Here is an 18,690-nt window from a genome sequence, read left to right as displayed (position 1 = left end):
TGTGTTTTGGGTCCTTCTTTCTGGCTCCAGGATTTATTTTTTTGTAGTTAAGTCTTACTATTGGTTCTCCTGGTGTATGTGAAATCCTTAATTGCACTGTGAGAAGGGTTGTTATTTTGGTTTGTGAACTGAGGACAAAAAAATTAGAGCCATAATTTTAACAGGAGCTGCTGAAAATACATTTGTCACCCCAAGGCAGCCTCCTTTTGTCTCTCTGCCAAAGAGAACTAAGGAGAGGTGAGTTTGTTACCATAGAAAGAAAACATTTCTTCCAAGGGAGGGGAGGATTTGAAATTAAGCAATAATGACATTGTTGCAGATTGCTGCCTCATAGCAGACTACAACTACAGAATTTAAAAAGAGAGGACAGCATATGGATGAAAACCTTAAGATTTAAGGGATCATTATTAAGAAACTGTCATACTGCACAGAAACTCATGAATATTTTTACTTCCATTTATTTGATATCTAGCTCGCTCTCTGAAGTAGTGAGTTCAGTAATGCACAGGAGTGGAAATCCAGGTTAAATTCATTGACCGTGAAATGAATGTTGAAGCTCAATGCACAGCAAAAATAGAATCAAGGAGATCAGTGGTGAGAAAAGATTTGTCAACATCATCAACACCACACCTCTATTGCAAGGATATATTTTTTATATTAACATGGAAAAATTGCATTATTAAGACTTTTTTTGGCTGTCAGTCTGACACTCAAATTAATTCTTCCCCAATGCAGGCCTTCCATGACTTCTGTGCTTTACCTTGCTCTGCCATGGTTTTTAAAATCAGAGCTGCTTTTTGCAAAGAATCTGTTCATCTTTTTATCTCCCCAAAAATATCTTTTATTTTACATTTCTTCATGCTTCACATATCATCTTGTCACAGGTTTTTCTAAAGGAATGCCCCAAAGCTCCTGCCCAGTTGAGATGGGCTAATAAAATGTTAGCAGAAGTGGTGGTACCTCTTCCTCCACTGCAGCCATTCCCTTTTCATAGCAGCATGTTGGAAATTTTTCATTTATTCCTCTGTTTTCTTTTAAGGCTGTGGTTGTGTTTGTCACCCAGAGCACTTTGTACATTCCAGCTCCAGATTTACACAACAAGCTTAATCTCTTCTCCTGTGCAGTATCAATAGCAATCAGTCAGCCAGCACAGACTGCAGCTGAACCAACCCCCTGAGTGCTCCTCTTGCTAATTTTAGCTCTGGTTTGTACTCTTCTGGGGTGTTTACACTTCAAACTGTAAACAACTTCTGTTTTCCAGCCCTGTTTCAAGTTGTTTTGTCACCTGTTCTTGATGTTGTAACATGGTTTAAGAAAAGCCATGTGAGCAGCCAGGGCATAACGTCAACTCCCTGTTTTCTGGGTGTCCCGGAGGCCTCTCTGACAACAAATTTTTCTTCACTGAAACAATGTTTTTTAATAGTGTGAAATACATGTAGCTTATACCTCTCTTTCAAAGCTGTCCCATTGGCCCTCTGGACGTATTTAAACTTACTTTGTAACTAGAAACACTTAAGTCATGGGAGTGTGATACATGTAAAATTTATGGCTGACTGACAGAATTTCGAAGAAGTACAAGTAGGTGACTGCTTTCAAGAGGTGAGGTGAGGCCAGGGTTGGGCACGTAGCTAGTGGGGGAGTTTATATATTAATGAAATTATTGCTGTGATTCATAAAAGTTGGTTACAAGCAACTCTTGCTGCTTTCCCTTTTTGTCTCTGTCCTCTCATTCAGCATAAGTCATTACCCCTTAAGCTGCCGCTAAAGGAAGAGGGGGACATTACATTGGTTATTCAGCAAACCATAAATGTCCTGAAAAGTGGTTTTAACAAGTTCCTCCTCCCTTTCTTTGCTGTAAGCAGGGACAGGAGAGGAAAATCAGGATTGTGTGAATGGGGTGAGATCTAACAAGAGAGTGTGAAAAAAATCTCTAATGGGTGGGTGCGATGGCCTGGGTTCCTTTCCTTCCTTCGGAGCAGGGGTTGGATGTGACAGAGGAAATCGTCCCTGCGCGGTGGCGGATGCTGGATTCCCGAGGCCAGGACGAGCAGTGACAGCGTGCATGAAGCAGGCGGGTGCCAGGCCGGGGGTGCCCGGGGGCCGCTCCCCGCAGCCAGGCTGTGCTTTCCCGGTGCGCCAGGAGAGGGATCCGCAGCCCCGGGCGCGGCCCCGCCCGCGCTCCCGGCGGGCAGCGCCGGCCCCGCAGCCATGGCCCCAGGGCTGCAGCCGCGTCCCGCTGCCCCTCTCTCCGCCGGAACCCGCCCCGACCCCTCTGCCAGGTAACGGGGGCAGGCGGGGCGGGGGCTCGGGCACGGCCAGCTCGGAGGATCCTGCCCGGGGCGGCGCCGGAGGGTGCCTCGCCCTGTGGAGCTGTACCCTGGGTGTTGAGGGGGCTCGGCTTCAGGCCGGGAGGGCAGCGAGAGTCAGAGACCACCAGCAGAGAGACGTTTGTATCTTTATTGTGCTAATACAAAACAGAGGGATCGGGGCGGAGGAGGAGCCAGCAAGGCTGCGGCTCTCCAGAGTGCCATCACCAGCCCAAACATTCCCCATCATCAGCGTCTCCTCGGCCCCCCTAGGTGGGCAGATTTAGCTTGTCACCAGCTGCTGCCATCACCACTCAAGCCGCTGGCTCCGTCTTCTGTGCTTCAGCGTGGATCCCTGCTCCTCGCAGGAGGGGCCAGGCACCCAGCAGCTCCAGCTGGAGCCGGGGCAGCAGCATCACAGAGCCTCGTGAAGAAACATAGGGACAGCGTCAGGGTCACTCAGCTGGGTCTCCTGGGTGGCAGACCTGTGGATCAGCATGGGGTGCTTCTTGAAGGCACCAGGCCAAGTCAGAGGAATCACCACAGGGGTCTTCAGGGGTGATGTGTTTGGTTTGGAGCATCCCAGTAAGCTTAACTCCTCAGTGCTGACATTGAGGGACGTGCTGGTTCCATAAAGGATTTTATTGCTGAGATGTCCCACCCGGACACTGGTGCTTTCCCAAGGGTTGAGATGTCTCCAGCCAGCTCAGAGCTCTTGAAGAGCAGGCTCTCCAGTGGTTTGGTGTGCTTGTCTTTCTTGCAAGGTGTCGAGGTGTTCTGTGATGCCGCATTTGTCAGGCCACCATCTCTGCTGGGGTGCTCACAGGACAAACCAGACAGCTCAAACGTGGTGTGGCCATGGTGGGCCTTACAGAGGCAGACAAGACTGAGGTCCGAGATGCTCTGGGTCAGGCTGTGCAGCTCAGTCTTCACACAGCTGCTCAGAGACTCCATCTGCTTGACAACACTCCCGCTTGCTGTGTTGTCCAAGTCCACAGGAACCTCCCAGGTGTCGTGTCCAAGCTCCCAGGTGTCATGTTTGGAAGCACTGCTAGAGTCCCTGTAATAGCTCACAACAGGAGAGGAATAGCTATGGCTGGAGGAGCTGGCCAAGAACCCATTTTCCAGGACTTCCTTTCTGGTCAGAATGCTGGTACTGTGCCTCTGGGTGGACAGCATGGTGCAGAATCCAGCAGCTCTCTAGCTTATGGAGAGAGATCAGGATAAACCTGTTACTGTTCACTACTATTCACCAATGGATTACAGACTTACAGTAGCAGGACCACTCTTGGCAAAATCCTCTCTCAGTCTTGCAAGGAGCTGAGCAGGATCTGGGGCACATAGGAGGTTATCCAGCCTATCACTGTCTTTTCAGGTAAAACAGTTCCACCCCAGCCTGTTAGCTTCTCAGAGGTCATAGTGGCATCTCCCTGAAGCTGTATTTATTTTACCTCAGCCTGTATATCTCTACTCTTAGCTTGGTACATGGGATAGAGACATTTTGTCCTCACTGCTGCAGTCAGAGGGCCCAGCTAGAATTAAGTCCGTTTGAGAAGGACGCACCAAAATCAGGCTCTGGCTCGGCTGGGAGAGGTTAAGGGGGCAGCTCTCATCTTACTTTAAGTCCTATACACAATAACCCTCACCTCCAGCTCCTTCCTGAGGGACTGGGTAGGCCAGGGAAGGGGATGGCTATACTCCAAACCCAGCTTTACTCTGAATGTATGCTAAACAGTGATAAATAGCTCCTGAATTTACTGTAATGGGACTATATAGTCAGTCTAGAAGGAAAGTCTTAAGAGACTAAAACCCACTTTTCTTATCATAAATGAAGGAAGGAAGGAATAAAACAGAATAAATAGTACCTTCAGCTCCTGTGAAGACCCTTTGATGTTCTTGACCCTGTTCTACAAGTGTTACTTACAGCAGTTTTATAGTTCTGGTAATCAATTAACAGGCTGATTTCCTAATTAAGCTAGTTTGGGAGAGGGAGGAGCTTCTGTTTGCCGTCTATTAAGCACAGGGGCAGTGAGGGTGGGCCATGGCTGACTGATGGAGGTACTCTGAGGGCTGGCTTGTGCTTGTCCTGTCAGTGGGCCCTTAGTAAGGTGACACTTTAAGTCTTGCCTTGTGTTTTGGGAGCTGCTGGTTAGGAATATCCACGTCTACAGACCTTGCATTGATATACACAGTATATGATGGAATATTTGGGCAATGCTCTCAGGCGCAGGGTTGGATTGTTGGGCTGTCCTGGGCAGAGCCAGGAATTGGATTTTGATTATCTTTGGGGGCCTCTTCCAGCATGGAATAATCTATGGCTCTGTAACATGTGTGATGTTCCTGCCCTGTGTCCCTGCTTGGTGGTGGGGCTGGATGCGGAGTGTCCCGCCTCAGTGTAAGGGTGGATCGGGGTGTCCCGGCTCGGTGCGGGGCTGGATGCGGGGTGTCCCGGCTCGGTGCGGGGCTGGATGCGGGGTGTCAGGGACGGATGCGGGGTGTCCCGGCTCGGTGTAGGGACGGATGCCGGGTGTCCCGGCTCGGTGCGGGCTCCCTGAGGGAGCCGGGGGCGGGGCCAGCGGGCGCCCTCCCGCGCGCGCCTCTTTGTGCGGGCGGGAGGCGCGGCGCGCATGCGCGGCCCGGCCCCGCGCGGGAGGGGGCGCCGTTGGCGCGAGATAGGAAAGCGCCGCCAGCGCCGCCGCTCCGGACCCGCGCCCGGCCCTCAGCCCGGCCCGGCCCGTTCCGGCCCGACATGGCTCGCCGCGCCCGCGGGTGAGTGCCGGCCTCGCCGTGCCGCGGCTCCCCGTGCCCACTCCCAGCCGCAGGAGGCTCCTCCTGGCCGCCCCGTTCCCGCTCGCCAGCCGGACAGTGGGATGCGGGGCGGCGGCCCCGCGGTACCCGCGCTGGGACATCGCCCCGGCTCTGGCCGCTCGGGAGCGGGGGTGAGCGGGAGCCCTGCGGCCGCTGCCCGCAGCGCTCCCCGCGCCCCTTTGCGCCAGCGGTCCTGGAGCTGCTGAGCTGAGCCTGGGTGCCCCCATGCAAAGTCCACCCCGAAGGACAGAAGTGGAAAGAAATGGAAATACCCTTTCCCCTGCTCTGGGCAGAATAAAACTTGCCAGCTGGCGCCTAAAGTGGAGGATCTCCTTTCAGTCTGGGGTGTGTGGGTGGGTGTCGGTGAGCTTGGGGCTCGGTGATGAAAGGGGGAGATCTGGAGCTCTGCTCTGTGTTGTGGAGGTTTTTATCAGGTAGAAAAGACAATCTTCCTTTATTCCCCCCTAGTGAGGACCAGGATGAGCCACATTACCAGGATAACGATTTGGATGTGCCGGAGCAGCGGGATGGCAGGTGCAAAGTCAAGTGGACCCCAGAAGAGGTGAGTGAGAGCCTGACATTTGCCGAGATAGGTGCTTTGGGATGGTGCCTTTGACATGGCACCCTGGGCTTGGATGACTCCAGCCCAGCCCTCACCTGCTGGCCACGATCTCACCTCCTTCTGTCTTGCTATTGGAGAGGACCTTGTGTCTTCTGTACTGAGCTCAGGCCTGAATGAGGCTCAGAGGTTCAGAGGAGTTTGAAGTGCAGCCTGAAGAGCAAGAGCTCAAACATTTTTAACTTAAGCCTGTGAGTACTGAGTGAAACACCACTGCCTGCAGCACTCCTGTGAGCACAGAGGAGCCCAGATGATGGCTGAGGCCTTCAATGAGCTGAACTGTGCAGTGGAAATGTACTCCTTTTTCTGGAGCTAAAGCAAAGAGAATTGACTTTTGGGATTATGGTTTAGTCATCCTGGCTGAGAGCCTGAAATTAACTGGGATTTTCTCTTCCTCCCAGTTTCACTATCAGTTTTGTGCTGCGTGAAAACTACAGCTGGGGTTAGAGCACCAAGTAAGGTGGCTTTTGTGGAGGGATCAAAGCCTTGGCCTCGTGTTGGGCTGGGAATAATTTCATTATTGAACTATCCAGAACTCACAGACAAGGATGTCTCTAACAGGGATTGTGAGCTGTAGGAATTTGTGTACCCAGGCTGTAGCAGGGATCACAAAAGAAATGCTCTAGAGTCCTGTGGCACTGAAGGAGCACTGTGCAGGTGGTGATACACTTTAATCAGTCAGCTTTCCTGGCCAGACAAAACCCAGTGGCTGGGCTGGGAGAGGGACTGTCTGGTCAGGAGTGTTTTGGGGCTGGATAAACAGGCCCTTGCCACAGGTTTTGAACCAGACTGTAGAGGAACAGAGCTGAGCTCTTGTTTTGTACTTAATGTATGAGCTTGTCTCAGTACAAAGCTCAGAACCAGTCTGTTCCAGTTGGGCTCCATGTACTGGAGGGCTGCTAAACACTGGTGTGAGCTGCCTTCCTCCCCTGAGCACACAATGCCAACAAAACCTTGACAGTTCAGAACATCAAACTTGTTCTTTTAGTGTCATCAGCCCTGTGGTGTGTGTTGCCTCAGTGGATCTGAAAGTGGATGTTGTTGTCCTTTGCAGGATGAGCAGCTGAAGATGTTAGTGAGCCATTATGGGCAGAATGACTGGAAGTTCCTGGCCAGCCACTTTCCTGTGAGTGACCCCCATGCTCAGCTGGAAATCCCAGTGTTTGCATGCTGCTGGTTCCCCGTGTCTGTGCCGTGAGACTCTTTTCTGACTCTGTTCTGACTTCATAGCTCCAAGCTGTGAAATGGGGCTGCTTCAGGGTAGGGAGACCTTCTTGCATAGAGGGCTTTCCGTGGTGAGTCTGTTGGAGTTGGGCTGAGAAATTGAGGTTCCTGTCCCTGTGTCTGGTGCCCTGGGCCCAGGACCTCCATATGTGTTCTCTATGTGCTTCTGCAGGTGTTCTGTGGGACAGCCTGTGTGTCTGGGGACTGCTGTCACTTTGGGAAGTTTCTGGGCCTCTGGAGCCCCTGGTCTAACCCAAGGCTGTTCCCATTGCTGTCCCCAGAACCGCAGTGACCAGCAGTGTCAGTACCGGTGGCTGAGGGTGCTGAATCCAGACCTGGTTAAGGGCCCATGGACCAAAGAGGAGGATCAAAAGGTAAGGCTGAGAGGATCAGAGTGTTGGATTGTCTCTGCAGAGAGGGTGGAGATGTCAGACCCATCCTCAGGTGTTGTACACTGGCTGTAATTGTTCTCCCTGGTGGGTACCTGTGAGAGCAGCTCTGTCTGTCCTGCCCTGGGCAGCCCAGGCAGCCATGGTTGGGATGTGATGTGATCTAGGCCTCTCCAGGTAAACACCTTCTCCCTTACACATAGTGCTGCTACAGTAGGCTGCCAAGGGAGAGAGCTGAAAAGGGAATTAATTCATTTGCCTGCTGGCAGGACTCCACCTGGCCTGGCCAGGTTGGATCTGAGAGAAAATAAAACTGGCATTTCCTGTGCCACAGTAGGCAGGCTGGAGTGGATGTCTGAGGTTGGCTGGGTGAATCATGATTTCTGTGAGCATGTTTCTCTGCTGAATCCAGAGTCAGCCAAGAGGGGCCAGCTCAGACAGACTCATCATCTTGATGTACTTTAGGAAAGTTGGAGTGAAATCTCAATTTTACCAAGGTTTTCTGGTACAGAACATCCTTGTTTGGCAGAGTCTCCGTAACACTCCTGCTCCCCAGCTTCTTTCCCTTTTGGTCCCATTATGTTTTGTCAAGCTCTAAGGAAGCTTCTCCTGATGTTGTTTCCTGTTCTTACAGCAGAGCAGTTGTTGCCTGCTTTCCCCTTTCCTTTGCCTTGTCCTGACTCTGCTAGCCTACCCATCCTGGCCAGACTAGGCTCCAGCTCTCCTCATTGCTTTGGCCCTGCTCCTTGGCCTCAGTTTGGCATCTTTGGTCCATTTTCCTGTGCTTGAAAGGCAACAGTCTGCAGCAGGGACATTTGTTACATGAGCATCACTTCTACCTGCACCTTTCAGCTCAGCACAGCTGGCCAGGGTAGAAATGTTCTTTGAGAACTCTTCAGCCAGGATTTTGGTGGCTGAACATTGCAGGTTATTTCATCCTGACTGTGCCGTGGATATTTTAGGAGCCCAGAATAGATTCAGTGCTCAGAAATATTTGTGTTGGGGCTCTGGCAGAAGTGACAAAGCCCTGGGTGGAGGGTAAGAGGCAAAGTGGATGGTCCTGAAGTGAATTCGGATCTGTCCCTGTATGTCCTGGTGCTGTCAGGGCATGGAGCTGCAGCTCTGTCTGTCTTGGGTGTACCACACTGATGGGTACACAGTTGTCATACAGCAAGGTCCTTGGAAGTAGGGAGGGCAGAGGAGCCTTGGAGCAGGTGGGACTTGGCCCTTGCTCAGAAATGGGAATGTGTTTCTACATCTGGGCACCTGCCAGTCTCCCCCCCATCTTCTGTATGGGGTCATCTGCATTCACAGGCGCCCTGTGGCAAAATGTCTATATGGAAAGAACCTCCTAGAGAAATTTGGCAGAATCAGTGCTCTCGTGAGGGTTGGAACACCTGATAGCCCTGCTGGCTCCCTCCAGCTTTTCCTCCAAAGGGGCCTTCCTTTGTCTGCCCTTACCTGGTCCCAGGAAAGGCGAAAAGCAAAGCCTGAAGATGACTGCACTGACCTTCTCCTCCTTTTTTCCATTTCCTTATTTCCTTCCCACTCTCTCCAAAGGTAATTGAACTGGTTAAAAAGTATGGCACCAAACAGTGGACGCTGATAGCCAAGCACCTGAAAGGGCGGTTAGGGAAGCAGTGCCGGGAACGCTGGCACAACCACCTGAACCCTGAGGTGAAGAAGTCCTCATGGACAGAGGAGGAGGATCGCATCATATTTGAGGCCCACAAAGTCCTGGGGAACCGTTGGGCAGAGATTGCCAAGCTGCTGCCTGGGAGGTAGGACCCCTTTGCTCACTGCTGCCTTCCCTGCTGGGTGGCCTGTGGAGATCTGTGTGTTAGGCTCTTGGGATGGGGCTGGGGAGTGTGGTGGAGCTGCTAGCTGTGCTTTAAAGCTGCTGTAAGTGATGGTTTGTTCCCTTCTTCTCTCTCTGCAGGACTGACAATGCTGTGAAGAATCACTGGAACTCCACAATCAAGAGGAAAGTGGACACAGGAGGTTTCCTCAATGAAACTAAGGAGTCCAAGTCTCTGTACTTGCTCGTGGAGGTGGATAACAAGGAGAGGCAAAGTCAGACGACACCTGAGAGCCAGGTACTGCACTAGCAGCAGGCAGCTGGGTCAGTCCCTGCCCTGCTAATGCATTCTGGAGCTCTTCATCCACCCTTCTGCTGCTTCCCGCTGCCTTTTCCACAGCCTGGTGGCTGCATGGACAGTCTGTGCCTTCCCCAGCCTCCGAAATCTCTCCCCCCAGGAGCTGAGGTTTTTTGGGAGCCTGAGTGTGTTATCCAGGCAGAGGACAGCAGTCTGCTGGAGCTGTTACCTTGCCAAGCCCAGCATCAAGTCTGTTTTAGACACTGACTGTTCTTTTGGCTACATTGTGTTGTTGCTGGTGGGAGGAGGAGGCTGCTCCAGACAGTGTGTGTGGGAGCAGGGTGAAGAGATATTGTGTTCCTTTCCTCTAAAAAAGGAAGCAGGGAAGTACACCCTGTGATTGTTTTCATGAAGACAGCATGTAATTTTTGAAGGCAGGCTCCTGATAAATAGGAAACATAGAACTAGTGCTACATGCTCAGCCTAAGTACAACTTTCTCCTGAGACACTGTTAAGTGAAATCTTGAATTCAAGAGTCCTGTGCTCGTTATGTTGCATGGACTCCTCAGGCAGTGTATGGGACAGAGCAGTGAGGGAGAATGGGGATGTGAAACAAACCCAGTGGCAGGTAGAGTGGGCAAAGCTGAATGTGTCTAGGTGCTCTCTGTCCCCAGGACTTGACACTGTTCCCTTGCTTTCTGCTGATGTCTGGCCTTTCCTTATTGTATGTGCCAAGAACGTCCTACCAAGCTGGCCAGTGGATATCTCTGAAATAAAGGAAGAAGATGTCAGTGATGACGAAGTGACGGGTGTGCAGGAGCTGCCCTTGGAGCTGCCAGCTGCAGGAGTGGCAGAGCAGAACGTGGAGGGGACCCCAGATGATGCAGTGCCCGAGGATGGCACTTCATTGGTCGAATCACCATACAAATGGGTTGTTGAAGCTGCCAACTATTTGTACCCAGCTTGTGCCCCAGCCCTCAGTGAAGCTCTGGACATGATTGAATCTGTAAGTAACAGATCCTTGTTCCTCCAGCTACTATTAGGGTGTTATCCTCACCCTTTTTATTTGAGTGAACTTACTGGATCCCCTGATCATCACCCTGAGGAGGACTGGGTCTGTCATTGCCTTGCAGCCTCCCCCTGTCTCTCTTCCAGGGCTGGATTAGACCTTTCCAGCACTGCCAGTATTGCTGTGGGCTTGTAGCTTTTCCTAGCTGGATGTCCTTGTGCATGGGCTCTGCCTGTGTGGGAGGCTGTAAGTGCTGGCAAACTCGATTTCAAGCCCTTCTTTGTCAGCCAGAGTGTGCCCAGCTCTCCTTTTTGTAATGGTTCAGGCCCATGCTCACTGGCTGCCCTTTCTGTCCTGTCCTGGGGTGGGATAGGACAGGACAGACTGGGCTTGGCTTATTCCCATTATACTAAGCAGGACTGACCCCTTCAGGCTGCTATAACTGCCACCATTTGCTTTCAATGGTGGTAGCTTCACTGAAATTAGTTATTTTTCAGTGCTGTGGTCCCCTGGGTGACAGAGGCACACCCGGGTGAGACGCTGGCTCAAATCAACAGGGCACTTTGCTGCCATCAGAGGGAAGTTGCTTCTGCAGCCCCCAGCCTGCCTGAGGTGTGAAGGAGTCACTTTGCCTCTGTATAGCAAGATGGTGTGCCTGAGGCTGAGCAGCACATCTGTGGGCCCTTGGGGCCTGCTGCTTGTGTGGTGCTGGGTGTTGCTGGGGTGGAGCTGTGAAGCAGCTTACTTCTGAACTGGTCTGGTTAGTTTTAATCTGCTTTCAATTGTGCAGGTTACACCAGAGCCCCATGCCCAGCTGTACAGGTGTGCCCAAAACTGTGGGTTGCTCTTGGGTGATAGTTCCTTCAGTCCCTGTCCCCAGCCCTCTGCCCAGCTGGTTTTTTGGTCCTCTCTCTGAGGGGGTGCAGTTGTTTGTGCAGCTGTGCTATGAACCAAACAGAGAAACCAGCCTTGCATAAATAGAAAAACCTGCCCTGTGCACAAGCAACAAATTTCAGCTCTGTCTCCAGCTGTGCCTGGGAGGAGAGCAGGGCTTGAGCTGTCCCTGGCCAGGCTCCTTCCAAAGCTTGGTGCCATCTCACACCCCCACTTATTTCACCTCCCATTTCACCAGTCTGTCTGCTCAGCTGCCACCCTGGGCTGCTGCTGACGCTTTCCCTTGTGTGCAGGACCCAGATGGGTGGTGTGACCTGACCCAGTTTGACCTGCCCGAGGAGCCCTTGGCCGGCAGCGGCAGCGCCAGCCCGGCCAGACCGGCGCCCGGTGAGGCGGCCCTGGCGCTGCCCAGCGTCACCGAGTACCGCCTGGACGGCCACACCATCTCTGACCTGAGCAGGAGCAGCAAGGGAGAGCTCATCCCCATCTCCCCCCATGCTGAGGGCAGCTTTGGCACCCCGCCCTCAGTGCTGAAGAGGCAGAAGAAGAGGAAGATGTCCCTCTCGCCTGTCACAGAGAATGTGGCCAGCACCAGCATGTCCTTCCTGGACTCCTGCAACAGCATGACGCCCAAGGGCACCCCTGTAAAGACACTGCCCTTCTCTCCATCTCAGGTATCTTCTTGCCCTAATGTCATGTATTCCCATCAGCTCTGCCAGCTTTGTGCTCCTCCTGCCTTGAATGAGGCCGTGCCAGTGTGCAGAGTGTGTTCCTGCACTAAAAGAAGGCTCAGAGTTGGTTTCTGGTACTGCTTCTCTTCAGTGCTGCCCTTCCAGTGTCTCCATCGGGGAGTGACTGCAGTTTCAAGAAAGCCCAGCTACCCTGTGTGAGGGGCAGGTGTGATGGAGAGCAAACTGCTGCTGTCCCCAGGGCATTGCTGTCCCAGCTGTGGGCAGTAGAGTGGCACCAGAAAAAAAAACTTGCTTTCCCTCTCTGTTTGCAGTTCAGTCACACAGACAGACTGGGCAGCAAACACCTTGTGCAGATCTGTCCTGTTGTGCCTACGGAAATGCTCCTGGCCATGTCTTTGTTGCAAAAGGGACTCAGGATCTTTCAGCCTTTGCTGTGACTCCCAGTGTCCACGCACGTGGTCTCCAACACACCACCTTGGAGCACTGTGGTGGTCAGACCCATGAGTGTCTCATGTGGAAGGGGTGGAGTTGTGTCTATAAATCAAAATAAAGGCTGCTGCATTCTCCAGCACAGCTCCCACTGCAGCTCTGTTGTCCAGACCCTCCCCAGCTCTGCCTTCCAGGCCTTTATTTCTGCTGTTTCTGCAGCAGAAAACATGGGAGAGGCACCACAGGAGAGTCCAAAATGCAGGTTCAGGTGGCCCTTGAATGAAAGCCCAGCACAAAGAAGAAATCAGAGCAAGGCCCATAATATCCCATAATGTACAGCTCTGCAGAGTGTAAAAGTCAGGAATGTCTGGAGTGAGTCGGAGAAGACGAAAGTGCATGCCCTGCTTCAAGCTGGGCTTCAGCCGTCAGTAAATGTCACAAAGTTTTTCTCTTCCAAGAGGCTCTTGGGTACAAACACTGTTCCTTGTGGGAGCAGTGCTGTCACTTACTGGCTGCTGGAAGATAAAACCCTAGAAGAGCTAACAGCTTCTTTTCTCATGTTTAAGCTGAAGACAGCTCAGTGCAAAACCTGTAAACTTGTACACTTGTCCCTCATGTTTGCCAGCCTGAGTTGGAATAGCTGGGTGAGCTGGGATTACCAGTGCAAGGAGAGACTTCTCTTTACTCTGTAGTTGGTAGCTCTGATATTTGTATCAGCTCATCCCATATGGGAAGTGACTAATCTTTGTAGGTGTGAGGCAGCTTCTGGCAACTTTTGTGTGTTGTCCACGTACAGAGCTGTGAGTCTGTAACCCACTCTGGTTTGGGAGGGTTGTTTCTACTTCAGGGTTTCCCTTATATTTAAGGAAAAGTAATGGCTTGTGATACAATGCTGGGCTGCTTGAGGCTGAGTGTCTTCAATTTTTCTTTCCTGTGCTGTGCAGTTCTTGAACTTCTGGAGCAAACAGGATACACTAGAACTGGAGAACCCTTCCCTGACCTCCACGCCTGTGTGCAGCCAGAAGGTGATTGTCACCACCCCACTGCACAGGGACAAGACCCCTCTGCTCCAGAAGAACTTAGCGTAAGTCCTCCCTTTTCCACACAGGAGTCTGGTCCAGCTCAGACACACTCTCAGTACTTGTCATGGTATTACTGAGAGAGGGGCAAGGCAGGCTGGAGATTTCCTCAAATCATTTTCTCTCCCGAAACAGCTCTTCTCTGAGCTGCAGGGAGTGTCCAGGCTCACTGGGGGCACAGCCAGGTGACCTCTGTTGTGCTCAGCTTCTGGGTGGGTTGTGGCCTGGTGTGGGTTACAGCCTGTCTGATCCCTTGTCTTTCCCACTCTGCTCCCAGGTTTGTCACACCAGATCAGACCTATGTGGCGGACAACACACCTCACACTCCCACACCTTTCAAAAATGCCCTGGAGAAATATGGACCGATTAGACCTCTGGTAATTATTGGGCAGGGCTGTGCCTTGTGGGGCTGATGAATGCAAATGAGACACAGGGTTGGGGGAGGTTGGGGCAGGGCTGTGAGCAAACTCTTATCTGTGCCAGAACAAAGGGCAGTTTGGTAGTGCCAGGTTGAGAGGGGAGGGGTGAAGGGGACATTGTCACAGTGATCATTTCATTGTAAGGAGCTGCAGGACTTTCAGATCCTCTGTAAATCAGCTAAAAAATGCCTTGCATCATGCTGCAGTGCTTGGCTGCTGATGACCTTGAGGAGCAGGGAAGTGATCTGCCTAGGCCTCCCTGAGGAGCTGCATCTCCCAGGCTTTATGTGCACACAGGTCTCCTGATGGCACACTGGAGTTCGGCTAAGTCCCTGCACCTGGAGATCCTGTAAATCCATCAGGCTAGCAGAAAACTTGTCATATCTTCTCCAGCTGGGAAGCAAATAGGTTTTTGTGTTTGTCCTCCCACTGTGGGCTCTCCTGACCCCATTGTCCCTCTAGGGAAACACTTGTGAGCCTGCCCAGCATAGAGATTTTGACTGCCTGGTGCTCTCTCTTTCCACCCCAGCCCCAGACTCCTCACCTGGAAGAAGACTTGAAGGAGGTGCTCCGAAGTGAAGCTGGCATTGAACTCATCATAGAGGATGATGTGAAGCCTGAGAAACAGAAGAGGAAACAAGGGGTGAGCTGGCTGTGCATCCAGTACCAGCTGCTAAGCTGCCCTGTGCTCTTAAGGAGTGTTTTGGCTGGTTTTATTCATCCTGCTATAGGTGCCAAAATGTTTTTAGCCCCGTGGCTGCTCTCTTTTCATCAGCAAGAAGTGCCTGAGGTTAAGGCCTGTTTCAAATACTGCCAGGAGTGTCCTGGTTTATGCTGAGCTCAGGGCTTGTTGGCACACTTGGAGCACCTGGGGCAAGTTGGGCTCTCAGAAGGCTGTGGGATGGCATGAAAAGTCTCAGCTTCCTGGTAGTCTCCCCTTCCTACTAAAAGCTCCTCCTCTAAACTGGTGGCTTGAGGTGCCAGGAGGGGGGCACTGGAAGCTGCTGTGCCCAGTGGTGGGGAAAGCTGCACACATCTTCCCCCTGAGGTGCTGGTGCCATGCAGAACTGGGGTGCTGTGGCCTTGGTGTGCACCTGAGCCCCAGGGTGGCACTTTGCAGGGTGGATCTGTGCTGACACTGGTGTCCCTACATTCCCCAGCTGCGCAGGAGCCCCATCAAGAAGGTCCGGAAGTCTCTGGCCCTGGATATTGTGGATGAAGACGTGACACAAAACCTGCCTGCCCTCCCCAAGACTGTGTGTTTCAAAAGAGCCCAGGTGAGGGGTTGTGTGCTCAGAGCAGGGGCAGAGCTGGCTATGCTCTGAAAAAACTCTGCAAAGCAGCAGTAGCAGCCTGGAGCTGCCTTTGAACAGCCCATGTGGATGTGGATGAAGGGCTGGATTTCTTCTTTCCTTACACTTTTTCTCCTGGTGCAGCCTGTGAATTTCCTGTCAAGGTCTCTGAACCTGTCCTCCTCGAGCAGGAAGAATGACAGTGGTTTACTCAACAGAGCCTTTGTGCAAGTGCAGCCAGAGAAAATGTCCTACAGGAAAATGCCAAGCCATTTCAGGCCACCAGCACCGGTAAGCCCTGCAGCAGCCACTGCTCTCCCAGCAGGAGTTCATCTGGCAGTGCAGCCCTTGCACCTTGAGGAGTGAGGGATGGAGCTGTGAACTGCTGCACAGGCATCCCTGCACTGTCAGAGCTGTCTTTACACCAAGGCTGGGATATGCTGAGCCAGAGGTGCCATTTTATGTTCTTCCAAGCCACAGCTGTGGCCTGCTCAGCATGTTTGGCCCTGGGATTCCTCATGGGAATTCCCACCCATCAATGAATTTGGATGACTGCTCTGGCAGTAGAGCAAACCTTCCTTTTTCCAGTGGGCACTCCTTGAGTGGACTGCAGCCAGCTCATCTTTTTTTGCTTTTCAGTGCAGAGCAACTCTGAAGTGCTGTATAAAGGTTAAACAGGAAGGTATTTCCCACCCCTGTGTTTTTTAGGGTGTTTCTGGGTAGTGGGGAAGGCTGTGTGCAGCATAGGCTGGCTTTATCCTGCTTTATCCTGCCCCTGTGGCAGTACACAGCTCCAGTGGCAGTGTGGCACCTTGTACCATGTGCTGAGGCTGGTGCTGTTACAGCAGCCCTGTTCCTCAGCTCTGCACAGCTGTGCTGGAGTCACAGCAGCCTGCAAATGCCCTCTGGGGCTTAAACAGATCTCTCTGCAATCTTCACCACTCACAGGCAGGGTGCATTCATGGAGGGGTATCCCTATTTGCTGGGCTTAGATAAAGTCAAAGTGTAGCTTAGACATGGGGATTTGGACCACAATTTTGTAGGTATTTGCTTGGATTGAGTCACTTGAGGTCTCTGGTAGCTTCAGTGGGGATGGAAACATGTGCTGTCCTTGTTGAGGGGTTAAACTGCCACTGGGGGCTCCTGTGATGGTGTTTTCTCATCCCAGGAAGGTGCAGGGTTGTCCTCAGGAAACTGCAGTTAGTGGGGATCTGTCCCTGCATTAGAGCTGTCTTGTGAAACCTATTTCTTCTGACAAATAAATACCCTTCAGCCAGAGTAATTCCTTCTCCTTCCCAAAATAAACCTTCTTAAACACTTCCATTTCTCCTCCTGTCCTCACCAGGGTTGTGTTGCTCTGAGAGCTAATGGCTCAGTATAAATAAACTTTGGGGGTGACAGGGAGGCAGCTGGTGTGGTGACAGAGTACAGGTGTGCAGTGAAATCCCACTCCCCACAGCCAGCAGGGCAGTCTGTGCTGCTGCTGGCCTCTAGGGATTTATTGTGCTGCTCTGGTGCTGCTGGCAGGCAGTTTTTTGTTAAGGAAGCTCATGTAGCTCTGGGCTGAGCCTCAGTGGGCCCAAAGCCACTCTGTGGCTGTGTGGGATACTCCTGCTGTGGCCAGCACTGGAGCCCTGGTTCCCTGCAGTGCAGTTATTTCCAGTTCAGGGCACTGCCTGTCTCCTGCCATTAACCAGAGCATCCTCAGGGGCTTTCCTGGAGTGCAGAAACACCCCATGGGTGCCCTTTCTGCATGCAGACACTGAGGCACTCCTGGATTTTGGATCCTCCTTTGTGCTGTGGGACCCTGCTGAAAATGAAGGCACCAGATTGCTGTTGAGGATGGCACTTAATCAGAATAGACCTGGGGCCCAGCAGCTCCTGTAGGAGTTTAACTGGTTGGCAATAAACTCCAAAACTGTGCTTGATTTCTTCTATCATTCTGGAATATCTTTGGGGCAGTGAATTTTAACAGGTTTGTGCTTTGGGGTTTTTGTCTTGAGGCAAGTAAGGGAAAGCCCTGAAAGGGATTGTCTTGAAGTGGAGCATTCACCTGGGAAACTGCTGACCCTAAACCCCAGAAATTACCAACTCAGCTATGAGGAGTAACTGGTGGTGGGCAAGATCCTCCTGGGTGTGAGATGGTTTCTGAAGCTCTATTTCCCTTGTTAGTTTTGTTTATTATTTGCAGTCTTTTAGAACAGGATGTCACAAGTGTTTGGCCTTGGCCTTGACTGTGTTGTACACATCCTTTCTCTTCCCTCTGCAGATGACCAGGGCTTGGAAAGCAGTGGCCTGTGGTGGAACTCGAGACCAACTCTTCATGCAGGAGAAAGCTCGACAGTTTTTGGGCACATTGAAACAGAGTCACACATCAAGGACCTTAATCTTATCATGAAGGATTGTTCTGATTTCTAATCTTATTTTTTAAACCTTTTTAATAAGTGGAGGGGGAACCACAGGAAAAAATATCTTCTGCCAGGCCTTAGTATATGGGAGTGGATTTTTTTTTCCCTTCAGTTCCCAGGTAGATCTACATTGTAATAAATTGGGCTAACTGCTGGCTAGTGTGTGGAATGCAAGCTTTGGGATCATTATGGAAAGGCAAACGAGGGAGGCTTGGAGAGCTGACAGCAAGACCTCTCTCTGCAAGACCTGAGTTCTGGAAAAGTGGAAGCAGCTCTGTGCTGCACCTTGGAGCAGCAGGTGCTGGAGACTGGCCTCACAGCATCCCTGGATTCCTGCTGCTGCTCTGGTACCTCAGCAATGGCTTTGTGAATGTTCCTGCATGCCTTGAGTGTCCCTCCTGGCTTTCCCCAGGGGATGGAGTGTCTCCCTGGGCTGGAGAAGGAGGAGGGAGGGTGTGGTGCTGTGGGGTGACCTGTGCCTGGAGCCCCTTGCTCCCCATGGGGCTGCTTTGTCCTGCCATGGCTCCAGCAGGGGCCTCTCCCCACAACTGTGCTCCCTCTTCCAATAAATGATGGTGCTCACATCCCTTGGACTCTGCCTCTGCCTCTCAGCCCTGGGGGAAGGCAGCAAAGTGCTGGGGTTTGGGGGGGCTTTTTATCCTGGCAAGTTGTTGAATTCCTGTTGGCTTCTCAGCAGGGAGGAGAAGGGATGCTCCCCACACACACACAGAGTTTCATCAGCTGTTCCAAAGTTTTGGCTACTTTATGGGCAGGTGCCACACTGTGAATGAGGTTTGGGATCCCTGCAGGGTGGATGAAGGCTGGAGGAGAGCAGGGTGTGTGATGTAGCAGAGCCTTTCTGTTGCCCTTCCTTTAGAGGCTAAAGTTGCACCATGTAGCTATTCCAGTGTGGGAACAGTAGCACTGCCCTGGTTTGAGGTAGCCGAGGATGGAATGTGGGGATCTTAGCAACATGTTAACTCTGCAATTGGAAAGGTGTTGGAAAAACTGCAGAGCAGCTCGACA

The 18,690-nt window shown here is 52.0% G+C and overlaps 1 protein-coding gene across 1 annotated transcript; it reads left to right on the top strand.

The window, feature by feature from the left end:
* The first annotated feature begins 4,949 nt into the window (after positions 1–4,949).
* MYBL2 (MYB proto-oncogene like 2) lies at positions 4,950–18,248 on the top strand. The gene is made up of 14 exons (XM_050982253.1): positions 4,950–5,075; positions 5,583–5,676; positions 6,788–6,859; positions 7,239–7,331; positions 8,907–9,127; positions 9,286–9,442; positions 10,179–10,448; positions 11,639–12,019; positions 13,411–13,550; positions 13,823–13,922; positions 14,494–14,607; positions 15,125–15,241; positions 15,401–15,547; positions 17,526–18,248. Exons 1-14 carry the CDS (start codon positions 5,056–5,058, stop codon positions 17,652–17,654), a joined length of 2,055 nt encoding a protein of 684 aa, XP_050838210.1. The 5' UTR covers positions 4,950–5,055; the 3' UTR covers positions 17,655–18,248.
* The last annotated feature ends 442 nt before the right edge of the window (positions 18,249–18,690 follow it).

The sequence above is a fragment of the Serinus canaria genome, chromosome 20, assembly GCF_022539315.1.
Source record: "Serinus canaria isolate serCan28SL12 chromosome 20, serCan2020, whole genome shotgun sequence".
Taxonomy (NCBI): domain Eukaryota; kingdom Metazoa; phylum Chordata; class Aves; order Passeriformes; family Fringillidae; genus Serinus; species Serinus canaria.
Note: the sequence above shows the minus strand (reverse complement) of the source record. Positions and strands in the feature narration are given on the sequence as shown.